The sequence below is a fragment of the Carcharodon carcharias genome, chromosome 7 (assembly GCF_017639515.1).
Source record: "Carcharodon carcharias isolate sCarCar2 chromosome 7, sCarCar2.pri, whole genome shotgun sequence".
In the NCBI taxonomy this organism is placed as follows: Eukaryota; Metazoa; Chordata; class Chondrichthyes; order Lamniformes; family Lamnidae; genus Carcharodon; species Carcharodon carcharias.
The window spans coordinates 40,608,988-40,626,126 of NC_054473.1; the positions used below are offsets into that span (position 1 = coordinate 40,608,988).

The window sequence follows — 17,139 nt, forward strand, 5'->3', positions numbered from 1 at the left end:
TCTCTCCCTACTGCAGCATGCTGCAGTCTCTCTCCATTTAAATAATATTCTGCTTTTCTATTCTTCCTATTAAAGTAGACAACCTCACATTTTCCTACTCCATTATACCCCAGCTACAAAATTTTTGCCCACCCACTTAACCTATCTATCTCCCTTGGCAGGCTCTTTGTACGCTTCTCAACTTGTACTCCTACCTATCTTTGTATTGTAAGCTTACCATACTGTTGGAAATGTGCAGCTGCTCCTTCAAAGTTAGTTCTGGCTGTTTTCCTGAGTGTGGAGTAGGCCCACTTTAGGAGATCAGCAGATGGTTTAGCCTTGATGTTTTCAATGTCATCGGTGTTACTATCAGAAAGCCAGGACTGCACTGTCTGCACGCTCTGAATGATGCAAAGCAGGAGACAAAATTAATTATATTTCAGTTTAATGGTATTAAGGGAAGATTATCTTTTTGTGCTACTTGCAATAAAACTGCAAAGCTATTTGGGCTTAGAGACTGTGGTACAGAGTAAAAATCTTCCACTGTGTATTCTAATGTCCTTCAGGGAAGGAAACCTGCCATCCTTACCCAGTCTGGCCTACATGTGACTCCAGACCCACCGCAATGTGGTTGAATCTTAACTGCCCTTAGTTCAAGGGCAATTAGGGATGAGCAACAAATGCCTAACCAGCAATACCCATGTCCTATGAAAAAAAAATAAATTATTTTCTAGTATATCTAATCTATGATATAAATAACATCAGTTTAAAAAGTCTTCATATGCACAATTCTGTTATACATAAAAGTAGTTTCATGATATGTGGGACTTCTTTCTCACATTATTACTTGCTTATTAATTCTCTTTCATTTTGATGCAACATTTCAGAACTGTATCTTTCCATTCATTTACAGCTTCTCAAATAAATGTATCCATTTTTGTGAACTAACCATAAGGTAATATACAACAATTAGAGTGAAATTCAACTTCAGAAAGGCTGCTAAACGGGTACGAATGGATCTGTCACCTGTTATACACTCCTACTGTAAAAAAATAAATTTACTATGATACATATTGACATGAAAAGTTGATTACAGCCACAAATTACTTACAGGCATATTGAACTTCTTAAGGAAGATGTGTGTATTTTTAAAGAAATGCAAGCAAGGACACTGAGCAAAAGATGGCTGATAATTTAAAGTGACCACTTTCTGGAAAGTTCCTTTGTGGACTATACTGACAGACCTATCCGAGAGAACATGGAATGTTGCACCTGAAAAGATGTCATGGCCTTCTTTAAGCAGAGACATTTAAAAGGGAGATAGGAAAGATGTAAAAAACTGAATTTTAATCTCCTGCAGTTGCAGAGGCAAAAGACTGATTAACACGTCTCAGCAGTCATTTAAAATCCATTTCCTGTTGATGCATATCTCAGAGGGCAGAATTTTGCCCTTGATGGGCAGGCGGGCAGCCAATCGCCACTGCCACCTTTTTGAGTGGGCGGACCAATTAAGGCCCGCCCGATGGGAAGCGCTATGTGCTTCCTGTGCGGTGGGGTGGGGGCAGGTTCCCCAACTGTCAAAGTGCACTAGCACACATCTCCCTGAGACTAAGTGCTGTCTCAGAGAGATCGGTGAAAGCTTTATAAACATCTAAAATAGAAAAATAAAAAAATTATTAAAATGTCCCCCTCATGTGACAATGTCAATGTGACATGAGATGGGACATGTTAATAAACATGACTAAAACTTTATTAAACTTTTTAAAAACAGACATGAAACCTCATCCCGCCAGTGGATGAGGTTTCATGTTTTTTCAGAAGCCTGCTGGGGCTCCTGGCCTGCCCGCCAACCTTAAGGCTGGATGGGCAGGGCCTTTAATTGGGTTAACTACCCTGTCAATGGCCTCAATTGGCCATTGACAGGTCGGCGGGTGGATAGCTGATTTCGCTGTCCACCCGCCTTCCTGAATATTTAAATGGGGTGGGATGACGTCGCGCCCACAACTCGCCGACAGAAAAATTCTGGCCAGAATGTGTAGAATGTTCGGAGATCAAAGAAAACAGACTCTGGGCACAAGACATGGTTTTTTATCCCTTACAGGAATACACAGGGAAAAATGGGTTAAAATTTAGGTGCAAAGCAGTGCTAGTGGACTAGTATGCTGGTGTGCTGTGAGAGTGATAGCACAAGAAGACCAACTAGTCAGCCCTGAAGTTGCAGGTGAAGTCTCTCTCTTTCTTTCTCTGTTGCTGAAGACAAGGCTTAGTGGAAGCCACAATCAAAAAGGAAATAGGATAGCTTCTTAGCTGTCCTTTGTGTCTAACCAAATGTCTCCAAACGCACCGAAAAACTGCCAAAGTCAGCTCGACCAGAATTACCCAATTCAACGGCCACAACATTTTGCCATCTACATCTCATGGACAAGCCAAAGGCTGATTCATATATCTTTTTAAACTTTTATTGGGACTCTTAACTTCTCATTTCTGATCTATGTGTATGTGTGTTACATTTTTATTATTTTTCTTGAGTTTTTAGTAACTAACAAGCTTATTCTTTGACTCAAGAAAGCCTGGTTAAATTGGCTCCTTCAAAAAAAAATACATTCAGACTGGGAAAGGATATCCACAGGCAAGGGATCCCTTTTAAATTAAGCTTGTTGTGACCAACTGAGTGGTTGAATAAAGTAGGGGAGCCAGCTCATTCCTCCTCACCCAGGAACATAACAAAATTGGGGTCCCAACAGGAACCCAGGGACCAGTTGTAACAATATTCTAACCTTTTGCGTGTCTTCAGGCAGATGAGTTAATATTTCAAAAGTAAACTACCTGCATGGCATCTTCTATTTTAGAAATCACAAACAGCACAGTCTCCTCCAGGTCTGAAAATGTGGGATAGAACTCCATTTTCTCTTCATCAAATACTAACTCCATCTTAAACAGGGGCATCTGGTATTTATCCTCTTCACCAAAAAGCTTTATGTAGGCCTTTATTGTTCTTCCAAGAAACTCTTGCAACTTAGATGATAAGAACAAAAAAGTTAAACTCCTTTTTAAGATTCAATCATATCATCTCTTCAGAAAAATGGAATAACCTCACCAATTTTCAAGCTGCATTTGAATTGCCACAAGTAAAATATAAAAGATGGTTTTTATTTGCCAATTTCTAAAAAGAATTGCTGGTTCTTAATTCACAAAATGTCAGTTTTATGCTTTAACTTGAAGCAATATTGGTACATAGATATAAATAAATACTGTAGACACTTAAATGGAATGACTCCTGTTGAACATAGTAAGCAAAAGCAAATGGTGCTTTTGAAGGAGAAATTCATTCGTACAGCTCCACTTCTAACAGCGCCACATAAACGTATGTCAATTCAGGGCAGGCATCACCATGGGCCAATACTCTGCATGGTCACCCATTTGGGTTTCTTCAATGATTTCAGTGTAGAATGCCACAGAGGTACAGCCCAATGTGCTGTCTATCCCGGAGGAAATTAACACAAGTAGCTAAGAGCACACTACAAAAATGAATTTTTCTCCCTTTGACTTTAATCAGCTACCTAATTTGTACCCATGCAGGCAGCATGAAAAATCTGTGTTGCCTATTGTTTATAATGATTTCTGTGCACAACCAGCAAAGCCTACTGTATTCATTATCTGCACGCTTTTTTCAGGAAGTCAAGAAAACCTGTAATGCTACAACTGGAAGAAATAGCTGAAGGAGGGATAAATAGGTATCAATGTTATCTGGTGCTGCAATGGACACCTTGGTGCAGGAGGGAGGTCATCTTATCTCCCAGTCAGGGAGAAGGAAGCTCTCTGAGCATCTGATGAGAAGGCAGAGGGAGGAGATCGCCGAGGACATCAATGCCAAAGGCATTGTCACAAGAGCATGATTGCTATGCTGGAAAAATTTCAATGATCTAAATAGAGTTGTCAAGGTAAGAAGACAGCTAAAATAATTCTGCGTCACCACTGCACCAATTATAGCTTCACTAATTACAACATCCACACACTCTCAAATTGCACACCCCCACTACATTGCATTCTCTTACAATTACTCCATCGTGCTTCAGTTATCTGCAACTAACATCTCAAACACACACTTGACTATTCCACCATGACAATGACATTCATCACGCTGGTTTGTGTCACGTTGTGCTGAGCACATGATCAGCACATAGCAACTGAAGCTCTGGGGCAACCCAAAATGGAAAATAGGCCTGGTAAGCAGCCTAGGAGACCAATCCGCATATATTAATTTCTACTTAAAAACGCTGTTGGTCTGTGTTCCCTATCACAAGCACCACCTCCAGCCGAAATTGCGCACATATTTTCTGCTGATCATATAGGGACATGAATAGTAGGCACAGCATTGTTCAGTTTCTAAGCCATTATCTGCTAAAAGCCTGAAGCTATTTCAGGTGTGTGAGCAGCAAAATTAAAAACCATATCCATACAATAATAAAGTAAACAAATGTAAGATAATAGTTAGTTGCAATAGTTCAGGTTGTGTGATGAAAACTAGATGCTTATGAATCCCAGCAGTTCCTGACAACATCAATGGTTATCTACGAAATAGAATTATACATAGCTGTAATCATGTGTGAAGCTCCTTTGTTTAAATAGGACAAAATAAAAACTTGAGACTGAATCCTTGTGCTTGGTTTTCAAGCCATGCTGGGGCCAGGAATGGAGACTCAGTGGGGAGGGGGGATGAAAATACAGGCCGGCCAGCATGTCCGTTCTCCAGCTTCATCTCAGCCCAGGCCATTTCTGTGGAAGTGGGATGGGAATATGGCAGGGGTATCCATCTGCACACAGTGGCTAGCCATCCCTACTCATTAAGAGTCTGTTAAGGCCAATTACAGGAGCTACAATGGGATTTTCCAGTTGGTGTCCAGGTTTCTAGAGGCAGCGGGGGCCAACTTAGATGTCCAGGGCAGCCTCCTGGCAGCAGACCATGGGACCATCACGCCAGGCAGGGCTGCTTGCATGTCGCAGCAGCCGTAAGTTGCCCTGTAGAGGATTTCCCCCACCCCAACCTGCCCACAATGGTGGCCCGGCTGCACTGCACAGCCTTCTGTGCTTTAACCATTCTGTGATTCTAAGATAAATAACTGTGAGATTCTAAAGTAAATCACAACATTGTGTTACCTGATTACCTATCAGTACATTAGCACTAGAGTAGAAATAATCTATTTTCTCAGATTTAATGTCCTTTGTCTTCTCTTTGTCAGTAAGAAGACTGAGAACTTTGGGGTACCATGTAGTCATTATCTTTTTTTCCATTTTTCCATGCTCCATCACCACGTTATTCTTGAATGATTCACATTCAATTGGTCCTTTAGATCTAAATCAATAATTAGAAATAAATTTCAGTCAATTAAGTAGTCAGACTTAATTTTGTTTATGACATCAGATACTGAAGTGTACTGATGCTCCAATAAGCTATGGAGCAGTAGAATTCATGCTGAATATACCCTTTACAGAGATGTTTGTTCTCAGCCACACTATTGGGGTGGGTGCAGAATAAAGGATAGGTACTTCTTGATTGGGAGGGGTGCAGGGAGCTGAAAATTAGCAGATAACTTACTCATGTTGCTATCATATACTTTCCAACAATCAACTCAAGAATATCTTCACAGAAGGATGGAGAAAAGTTAACCTTACATCTCATAATCTGCAGAATGGTTTTAGAGTTGTGCAGGATGAAAAAAGGGAAAATAAATGAATGGGGAAATTCAGCAAAAAAAAATCTATCATGGTGTTTTATTGAATAGACCATAAGTAGGTAAATATGAATACAGGAATTTTAGAAAACTATTATAATGGAATTTTGTGTTTTGGCTGCTGTTCATTTTTTTTGTAGTTTTGGTGAATTTTTCTTTAGTCCAAAAGAAAGGGGAGAAATTGTGACTAAATGGAAATAATTGGGGCTAGAAGAATCAAGAAACACCAAGGCAAGTATTAGTAAATTGCATGGATCTTGGTTCAATTGATAGCATTATTACCTTTGGGTCTCAAGATGCAGTTTTGAACCTCATACCATAGTTTAAGCTCTTAGTCTAAGCAGTCACTAAGGGAGAGATTACATTATTAAAAACATCAGAACAGGTTTGCCTGTTGGTGTCAGGTATTATTTCAACAGAAGAGAGCAATTCTTCTGGCATGCTGCACAACAATCCTTCATTTAAAAAAATAACTTGCCATTCATCTATTTTGAGATTCTAAAGTGCTAATTTTTAAAATTAATTCACAGGATGTGGGCTTCACTGGCTGGGCCAGCACTTATTGCCCATCCCTAGTTGTCCTTGAGAAGGTGGTGGTGAGCTGCCTTCTTGAACGGCTGCAGTCCATGTGGTGTAGGTACACCCACAGTGCTGTTAGGGTTAATTAAAATTAATTGCTGTTAATTAAATTCAAGTCGAAATAAACACACAGGTACAACAGGATGTATATTAAACTACATTTTATACTTATTTCAGTCCAATTAGTAATTCAATTCAAAGTGTACAAATACACAAATTTCATTAGTGTATTTGCAAAATTTCTTAGTTTTTGCAAAACACTATGAATTTATAAAAAATCACAGCTGTTTGTAAACTTTTATAATGTTGGCATTTTAAATACCCATGAAATCAGATTTGAAAATGTTGTATTACAAAATAGATTGCTTCTTTACATCAAACGGTACTTCTTCATACCTGCAATTAGACATATTCACAAGAATCATGTTGGAAAAAGTTACATAACCCAAGTCGAGAACTGCCTGCATGACTGGATGAAGGATGTAGAGATTTGTTTTGATCTCCTCTCGAGCTTTTACGAAGCTCTCATGCCATGGTTGAGAGAAGTCCAAACCACTAAGAATAAAGAAATTAACATTCACGTAAATCAAAGGATCAGCGTGCTGAAAGTAAAATAGACATATTTGTTATGATGCAGCAGATGATGTGTGCCAGGTGGACCAAATCCACGAGGGAAACTTGATCGCGCTATTGCAACAGTTTTGTAATTTGTATTTATTTCGAGATGTGTGCACTGAATTCAGAAGTAATAAGTCCACCAATACTTTTAGAGATTTAAAAAAATTACATTAAAATATTTATTAACAAAGGAAAAAAATTCAAGCACATACCTAGGACTACAAATTACTACTATAATAACTCCTAAAATTCCGAATTAACCTGACACCCAGTTACACCCCCTTTAAGGCAACGATCCAAACATAGACTTTAGATTTTAAATAGATCCAGAAAATTAACACAATACCCTGGATAGTGGAATTCCAAATGACATTTCTCCAGCTTCATTTTTGGTAGACAGCAAACTTATGCACAAATACTGTAGGCTTCATTAAAGCTACTTCATACACTTTTGTTACATCTTACAATGCCTTCTTCTGACACATAGCCTCATTCTCCGCTATATATATGTTTTTCTTCTTTTAATATTTAACATCTATTGTTTTATAAGTCTTTGAAACTGTATCTCCACCATAACAACAAAACTTTCATGTTGCACCATATATTGTAAGTAACCCATGGAAAAATAAACACATTCCTTAGCCTTGCTTATCTGGCTATTTGTAAACAGACTGAGATCCCTTTGAAATCCAAATCTCCCTTCATCTATCTAAAAATGCAAATTCCCTTCATGCCTTAAATGCTAAGCCAACATCCATGTTTACTCATTAGTATGTCAAGCACCTAGTTCTTTTGATGAGTTAAAGCCTGCAGTCTGCTTTACTTTAAATGTAATTAAATCACACACAGACAGACCTAACTATATTTACCTCCATAAACCTACCTTACAATAAACCAGAAAAATATTATGAAAATTATTATACCTTCATGACATAATGGAAAAAAACCACAGATACAAAACCCAGGATAAAAAGTGAATTTTCACTAGTTGTCTTCGCTATTACCAACAGGACTTAGGAGAGATGGAACTGAAAACTGTGGCCAGCAGTACAGACCCAGCCCCCGCTACAAACAGGCCATGCACATCTGTACCATGTCAGTGATTCTTAGGACCAAATCATCTGGTCTCTGGATTGTCGGAAATCTGAGGAAGGCCTAACGGATCTACATGAGAATTTCTGGGAAGCTTAAACTTCCAATGGGCAATTAGGTTGCTCCCTGGGACCCATTGCGAATGTCCCCAATTCTGAATTAGAGATGGGGACTTCGGACAATTCCATAGTACTTACATGAATAGTTACCCAGGGAATGTTAGACAGGTTAAAATCTAGTCTAAAACCAGGGTGACTACACAACTGACCCACCCCCATCACTGCCCCCAGACCCCCTGACTATCCCCCACCGACTTGCCCCCACAACTCCCCATCTATCCCCCCAACCGAACCATCTACACGCCCTGGCCTGTCTACTGCCCAACCACCAGCTACCCTCCCCCGACCCCAACTACCCAAATACTATCCAACCCGACCCTAACTACCTGACTACCCCGACCTGACCATCACTGGCCTGATCCAACTATCTATTTACCCACCTACTCATTCCCCATCTACCTATTCATCCACTCATCCATTCACTAACATCAAAGGTTGGACCTTTAAACTTACCATAAGGCAAATAGTGCTGTAAGAAGATAGCGTGTCCTGTCATCCCCTGAATCTACTTCACTCTGACAGAGATCCCCTAGTGACACCATGCTGCACAATTCTGTGACAGCAGGGATGGTAACATTTGTCCCAGAAGATGACATGGCTTTCCAGTGGTGAGGGGAGTATACATATTGCAGTTGTGTAGGACAAACTGGATAGACCAGAGGATCTTTTCCTGCCTGTTATCATTCATATGCACTTCTGCATTTCCAAAGTATAGGGATTGCTGATGATAATCACAGGTTACCATGCGGCTTCTGTCACTGCCACTTTTTCTTCACCATTGGCTCACCCAGGGCTATCTCTCAATTTCAGAAACTGCTTCTTTTACAATAGAAACAGCTGCACTGGTGCTTGCAAGTGTTGATGAGAGTAAAGCAAGGTGTTATTTAGGAAAGTAAGTAGCAGCAGGATTAGTTAATTTAGCCATTTGAGCCTGCTCCACCATTCAATAAGATAATGGCTCACTTTCTCCCTCAGCACCACCTTCCTGCACTATCCTAATCCCTTTTGATTCATTTAGTATCCAAAAATCTATTGTTCTCTGCCTTGAATATTTTCAATAGCTGAGCATTCACATTTCTCTACAGTAGAGAATTACAAAGATTCACAAACCTTTGAATGAAGAAATTTCTCCTCACCTCAGTCCTAAATAGCTGGCCCCTTATTTTGAGCCTGAGACCCCCTAGTTCTTGACACTCCAGTCAGGGAAACATCTTCCCAGCATCTGCCCTGTTAAGCCCCTTAAGAATTGTATATATTTTAATTAGGTCATCTCTCATTCTTCTAAATTCTAGGGAATAGAAACATAGAAAATAGGAGGAAAAGTAGGTCATTCAGCCCTTCAAGCCTGCTCCTTCATTGAATATGATCATGGCTGATCATCTATCAGAACGCCGTACTCTTGCACTCTCCCCATACCCCTTGATGCCTTTAGAGTCCAGAAATCTATCTATTTCCTTCTTAAATATGGCCTCCACAGCCCTCTGTGGTAGAGAATTCCATAGGTTCACCACTCGCTGAATGAAGAAGTTTCTTCTGATCTCAGTCCGAGATGGTCTATCCCTTTGTTTTTTTTCAGTTAGTGACTGTCTCAAAAAATAAAAGCTTTGAAATCACAGTCATTGCAGACAGCAGCTGCAAATTACAGATTCATCACACATTCCACAAAATTTGCCCTAAAAGATGTGTGCTTGTGTAGTTGAATGTACACCTGTGCGAGAGTGAGAAAGGGGCAAGACATGAGAACTGATTTGTAGCAGAAGACAGTCCACAAGCTTTTCCAAAAGGCCTGCGATCTCATCTACTTTTTCCACCTTGATACTCTTTTACCACAAAGTTGTTCAAGGTGGCCTCCTCCAAGGAATGACGTATTACTTTCTGAGCAGCTATGTTCCCTTCTATTAAATGCGATCTTGTCGCGCAAGCAGGGAAGTAATGTTAACATACTGTAAGCTGAAGGAAGCCATGCATATGTTCAAACTGCAGCCAAGCCATTAAATTACCATGCACCTAGGTTATGTAACAGTTGAGCAATTTAAAAATGTGAGCCTCTACGATTTTCAATTATAATTTATGGTGTGCCTCATGTGTATAGTATGGCTGTTATCAGCAATGAAAGAATTGTAGTGTTTTGTGTGGGTTGCAATGACCACAGGTTGCCTAACAAAACTTTATAAAATGCACACATTGTGCAGTTTTATCTTCCCAAGTTTCTTATGATGTGCAATGTTCTTCCACTTCTGTCCCCACATTTTGTAGGTAGTCCATATAAGTTGAGCCTGGCTCCCAACTCCTGCCCAGCCTGCTGTCCTCTGGGAGGAGTGCCCTGAGGTAGTAAACAGGGCAACTTTCCTTGTATCAGTCACATACATCAACTCCATTTTACCAACCATTAGCCAGCTGTGCTGTTCTATCACTATCCCACACACCAATTTCCTGCCTCTGTATTTGCCATGCGAGCTACATTTTTTGCCTTCAGATAGGCTCCAATTTCTACATAAAATATCTGTTCTGCATGCTTTCACTGTCTACAAAACTTCACTTCCTATTATCAACTTTTCTCTATATAAATTCCTGTGTCCATGTTTATAACAAAGAATGCTTCTGCAAACTTGCCATACTGTAACACCCTTCTACCAATGGTTATACTGCTATATCTGTATTATATCTCCAAGCTCCTCAGCTATACTACCTAGAAACTCATTGCTCCAATCAACTTTACTTCTCTGCTTCTGAAATTGTCATTTACTTTGCTATTTAACTGTAATAAATTCATGTATAATCAAAATATTTTACAAAGTAAGGACAGAGTGCCTAGCTTTAAAATGAGACTTGTGATTAAAGTGTAATAATTTTCATTATATTTTTCAGGTTTATTGTGAAGTAGGTTTATGGGTGGTTCTGTCTATGCGATTTAATTACATTTGGAGTCAAGTAGACTGCAAGCTTGAAATCATCAGAAGAAGTTAGGTGTAGAAATGTGCTTGAAATGTTAATAAGTAAATATGGATGCTGGCTTAGCATGTAAGGTTTGAAGACAATTTGCATTTTTAGATAAATGAAGGGATTGTTTGGATTTCAACTGAACGCACTTCAAACAAGTTTGGAGTTAATTACAGTTAAAAGCTAACCTATGTTTATCTTACAAGGTCAGAGGTAGAAATGTAAAACATGAACAATGAATGACCCTTCTCTGAGTTTGTAATGGAGCCAGGATTCTACCCTTACTTCAATAAAGATTTAAATTGTTTATGTAGTTCCTAGATGAAAAAATGGACAGAAATATTGGAGAAAGGGTCATAAACTCCATTAGCAATATAAATTATTTAAATGGGCTACAAAATAAAAAGAGGTGTGTTGAAGGTAAAATAATTTGTTTACATTTCTGTTTGAGACCATAAAAGCATGCCATGTTGTCATAGGGATGGAATGTGGGGGTAGAAGGTTCTCTTGCTTGTTATGTGTGTTTACTGACAGGGCAAGCAGTTCAGTTTGGGAACAGAAAGGCAGTTGCAGTTTTGCTTTGGTGTATGCTGCACCTATCTAGATTGAGAGAGCCAACAGAGGATGATGTCAGTTAGGCCTGCACATCAAGCAGAGAAAATACTAATTTCAACATTTACCACGTGGAATGCAGGTGGGACTCTATCTCAGTTTGGATTTCGTGAGATAAAAGCAACTGGAAGATTTGGTCTAACTTGCAGCTAGTGGAAGAAATCCACAGTGGTCCTCATAGAGCCCTGCAGCAGAAAGCAGTCAGCTGAGTTGGTTTGGAAAACTGTGGGAAAGCAGTTGGGTATCTACTGGCCACCCGAACAAGGAGCTGAGGCATTTACAATCATGAGATCTATGAAGAAAAGCGGTCACGTTGCCCAAAAAAAGCTAATGGAAGGACCCTCGTAGAATCATACCTTGAAGGATATTTGAACACTGAGGAGAATTAAAGTGAATTCCAGAGGGTTATGGCATACCTTGGGTTGGTCTCTACAGAAGTGAATGTATCTTCAAGATTTCGTAAGAGAATCCTTGGTGAGGGAGTAAAAAGTAGAACTGAGTTTATAGCATAAGTCTTTATAAGCTATAGTGTTAAGTTAGTGGTGCTTGCTTTATTGTATATAGAGAGAAATTAAACAAAGTTTACGTTTGTTTAAAAAATGAAATCTTGTGAAATAGTTCCTATGGTTAATTGCTGGGTGTTCAGATTCCTTCTTTAAACGTCAAAGGTCCTCAACAGGATTGTAAAATAAAGTAGTGACCGTTGATTTTCAGAAAGGCAGATTCTCACATGAAATAAACAGTGGTTTAATGAAAAAAAGTTGATCAAATTAACTTGAGGTCTGCGAGCATAATCCTTTTATTTATCTTTCTTTATATTATAGCAATATATTCACCTTTAGCTTTTGTTTGTTAAACAGTTAAGTACTGTATGATTATTAAATACAGTAATTCTAAAGTGTTGCGAAAATCTAGTTCGTAATCTGTATGTTTTAGAATATAACTTATAGTTTTAGGAATGAAAAATTCAACTGTAAATAAATGGAGGTATCTGGTTAAGGAAGTGTTACTAACTTGAGCAGCACAGATATAATACGAGTACAAAAGCTCCCTTTGTACTAAAGAGGGGGATATAGAGAGAGAGAGAGGGTGGGGCGGGGGGGATGCTGAAGTCTTGTTTAAGACATGCACCTGCCCAGGAAACATCACAGCCTGGATCTAGAAAGTTCAGGTGTATTTTTTCTGAAATCAAGTTAAGGGTGTTAGAAACAAAAATGCTTTAAAGATTTAATTATTTTCACCCAGGTCAATATTTGTATGGATCTGTATCCGCAAGAACAGAACATAATCAAATGCTGCATAATAAAAGGCACCCTCTGGTGTAGCCATGTAATGTAGAAAAGTGTATTCTCACACTGTGGTGGTAAGAAAAATATATTAAAAATGTCATTATGTAATGAGCACTGAGATTCACCAGCCTGAAATACTGTGCTCAAAACTACAACATGTTTGAGTCTACAAACATCAGGTGTAGTTGTCTTTTGGGTGCATATTTAAGAACAATTGCATGTGCTGTATGCTTAATAAATCTATGAATCCTTGATCTTAATGTTTCAAGAACCTTACTGATTCTGAAGAACAGCTAAAATGTCTCATCATAAATAAAAACTGTCCTGGAACAGACAGTCCAATTGAAAGGCTTATAGTTCACAGAAGCTGAGTTCCAAGTACTGATTTTTGGTCATCTGGAAGAGAGTCTGAAATTGACAGTTGTTTATCAGAGAAAAAAATAAAAATCAATGGTTACACTTATCTACTCTCAATTCATATGATGCCTTTTCTCTGCAAAGCAAAAGTGAAATTATTAACAATGCTGGAAAGCACAGCAGTGTTGAGTCCAATGGACATGGCCGAGTTCTGCTCCAAGATCTGTACTATACTATGGACACACCTTGGGCAGTTGAAGGGCATGTGGAAAATAGCCAGTTTCCATTCTATGCTCACTTGTGGCAGTAAAGAGCTGTGCAATGCAGCCACTATCCGCTGCCCACTCAGCTGGAGAAAGTAAAAGGTTTGTGCAGCACAATCGCTATTTTCCACAGATAAATAAAGATTGCACACAGTAGCAAAACTCTTCTTGCCAATTCTTACTTCCTAAAATATAAAGAACAATCATCATGAAGATAGCTTTCTTTATGTTATTAAATATAATTCCAGTCCAGTGCATTTGATGCTGGATCTGTATCTTTTCTATCCACACATGTTGATAAACTGTTTATATTAACAAATTTAAAATGGTCTTCAAAATGCCGAGATTAAAAGGTGGGACTGCGGATAGGATAACCTCCAAATTCTTTCAGAATCAGCACTTATCCAAAAGGTCAAATCCTGCCTTTAAACGAGTCCATATATGACTGAAAGTTAGTGCTTTTTTTCTGAATTTAGGCTTTGTAATACTGTTAAAGTTAAAGGATGTAGTTCATTTTTCTCCATGCAATTCATGTCTATGTTCATGGTGGGTAGCCAACTATTTTTTTCCTATCTCAATATTCAGTGTCAGTGTAATTCTGCTTATACTGGCATGTATTTGTAGATAAGACTCCAGCTTTTACCTCCAAGTCTGGAGATCAGCCACATACAGAGGTCTCACAACCAACAACTATTATAGTACATGTCTGCTGCCACTTTCAGAAGTTAAATTGGTGAGAAGCTTCCTGCTATAAATTACTTTTTTTTAATAACCAAGTGTACACAGGCACAGAGAAATGCAAGAACTTTACTCTTAAGGTGCTCCTCTATAGTATAAATATCCATACTTTCACAAAGGCTGGCAAATAACTGAAGAATATAGCATGAGAAAATACAAGAGTATTCATCTGCTTTAGTAGCAGACCATACTGACATTATACTCACGAGGGTTCCTGAGGAAGAGGTTCAGAGTCTTCATATTCAAGCCCTGACACTTCTGGCTTTACAAGAACACTTTTCACTAAAACATAAAAATATTGACAACAAGTCGATAAGCTTGGTTGTTTATTCCAGGCTAATATACTAGCTTTAAAATTAGCAAATATGCAAAAGGTGTCAGAGTATTCTTGTTTTATTTTTCACTGCAGACGTAATTGTTAGTTTCACATAAATGAGGGATTAAGATTTATTACACTGTACAAGTACAGTATCAAATGACATAGTCTCACACATAATGTCACTTGAGAGTGACTAGAAGCTGCCAACTATAATGGAATCATATTTCCTTCAAAAGAGATGAAAGGAAAGAAAGATTGGAAAACAACACAAATTTGAAATTTATCAGCAAATTTCATTATGTACCCTGATCAGATCTATCGATGGTGAATTGATCTGTGCAAACCTTAAGATAACAACGTCTATCTGTTTGAATTATTAGGCTGAGCATTTAGTTATCTAAAGGTTATATGAACATGCATCAAATGTCTGAGTATGATAATCATAAAAGCACTTCAAGCAAAACTAAAATAAGGCCAAATAGTTTTAGCCACAATATTGCAAAGGCTAAAATTTCAAAGCATAGAATTATACTAGCCATGAAATCAAAGTAAAGCAGGCTACAGAAGTTATATTTCTAATATTACAATTCTGCCATCAACAATCTATTTTAAATAATCTAAAGTATACTAAATATGGAATATAGTTTCCTCCATTCTCTTATTATAGCAAAAAAATCATTTTTTGCTAAAATTAAGAAAACCAAGGAATAAGTAGTCCAATGAAATAAAAACAGAAAATGCTGGAATTACTCAGTAGGTCTGACAGCATTTGCAGAGAAAGAAACAGCATTAACATTTCAGGCTGTGATTGGGCATGGTCTGATGATCTTGCCTGGGAGTCAAGTATGCATTGTCACTCAAACATTTAGAAATTATTTAAATTGTATTGTGTGGAAATCATCAACCTGGAATGTCCAGATCACAGGCTCCATGACACATGGAGCCACAATGCCTAGTCAGAAATAGTTTCAAGGCTGTAATTTCACTAAAGAGTTAAAACAACGCCACTCAAAACAATGGCAGAATGTTACAGGTTCAGTACTGTATAGGGGAGGCAGTGGTGTAGTGGTATTGTCACTGGACTTGTAATGCAAGTATCTAGGTTCAAATCCCACTACAGCAGATGGTGGAATTTGAATTCAATCAATGAAAATCTGGAATGATGACCATAAAGCATAAAAATCCATCTGGTTCAAAATGTCTGGTGTGGCCTACATGTGATTCCAGATTCACAGCAATGTGGTTGACTCTAAATGGCCTAGCAAGCCAGTCAGTTTTTATTAAATCGCTAGAAAGTCAGTAAGGAATGAAACTGGATGGACCACCAAGCATCAATGGCAAACCTGCAAAGCTATCAACCCCTGAAAGGTCCTCCTTACTAACATGTGGGGACTTGTGCCTAAATTGGAGAGCTGTCTCACAGACTAATCAAGCAGGCTGACATAGTCATCCTCATAGAATCATACCTTACAGATAATGTCCCAGACACCACCATAACCATCCCTGGGTCTGTCCAGCCATTGGGAGCTGTCCAGCAGAGGTGGCGGCAAATAGTATACAGTCAGGAAGGAGTTGCCTTGGGAGTGCTCAACATCAGCTCCAGACCCCATGAAGTCTCATGGTATCAGGTTAAACAAGGGCAAGCAAACCAGCTTTTGATTACCATATACCCTTCATTACCTTTCGCTAATGAATTAATACTCCTCCATGGTGGACACAACTTGGAGGAATCACTGAGGGTGGCTAGTGTGGCTAGTGTGATTCGGCAGCACCACTACAGACTGAGCTGGCCAAGTCCTAAAAGACACAGCTGCTAGACTGGGTCTGGGGTAGGTGGTAACCTACCTGCTGCATTTGCGTCTGCCATCTGTCCATGACAGTATTGGTAGGAGTAACCATTGCACAGTCCTTGTGAAAGCAAAGTCCTGTCTTCACAGCAAGAATACCCTCCATCGTGTTGTGTGATGCTAACATTGTGCTAAATGGGATGGATTCGAACAGATGTAGCACCTCAACCATGAGGTGCTGTGGGCTATCAGCAGCAGCAGCAGTATTGTAGTCAACAACAATCTGTAACCTCATGGCCTAGCAAATCCCCCCACTCTAACATTACCACCAAGCCAGGGGATCAACCCTGGTTCAATGAAGAGTGCAGGAAGGCATGCCAGGAGCAGCACCAGACATACCCAAAAATGAGGTGTCAACCCGATGAAGCTACAACACAGGGCTACTTGCATGCCGAACAACATAAGCAGCAAGTGATAGATAGAGCTAAGCGATTCCACAACCAATGGATTAGATCTAAGCTCTGAAGTCCTGCCACATCCATTTGTGAATGGTGGTGGACCATTAAACAACTCACTGGAGAAGGCTCCACAAATATCCCTATCCTCAATGATGGGGGAGCCCAGCGCATCAGTGCAAAAGATAAGGCTGAAGCATTTGTAACAATCTTCAGCCAAAAGTGCTGAGTGGATAATCCATCTCAGCCTCCTCCGAAGG

The 17,139-nt window shown here is 39.1% G+C and overlaps 1 protein-coding gene across 1 annotated transcript in view; it reads right to left on the reverse strand.

Annotated features, from left to right (window-relative positions):
- dnah12 (dynein, axonemal, heavy chain 12) overlaps positions 1-17,139 on the reverse strand; it is a 357,153-nt gene that overhangs the window by 301,638 nt on the left and 38,376 nt on the right. Inside the window, exons 6-10 of the mRNA XM_041191445.1 lie at positions 14,525-14,600; positions 6,687-6,845; positions 5,137-5,332; positions 2,806-2,994; positions 218-380 (exon numbers count right to left, since the gene is read on the reverse strand). Of these exons, the coding sequence (XP_041047379.1) occupies positions 218-380; positions 2,806-2,994; positions 5,137-5,332; positions 6,687-6,845; positions 14,525-14,600 (783 nt within the window). The remainder of the gene's footprint in view (positions 1-217; positions 381-2,805; positions 2,995-5,136; positions 5,333-6,686; positions 6,846-14,524; positions 14,601-17,139) is intronic.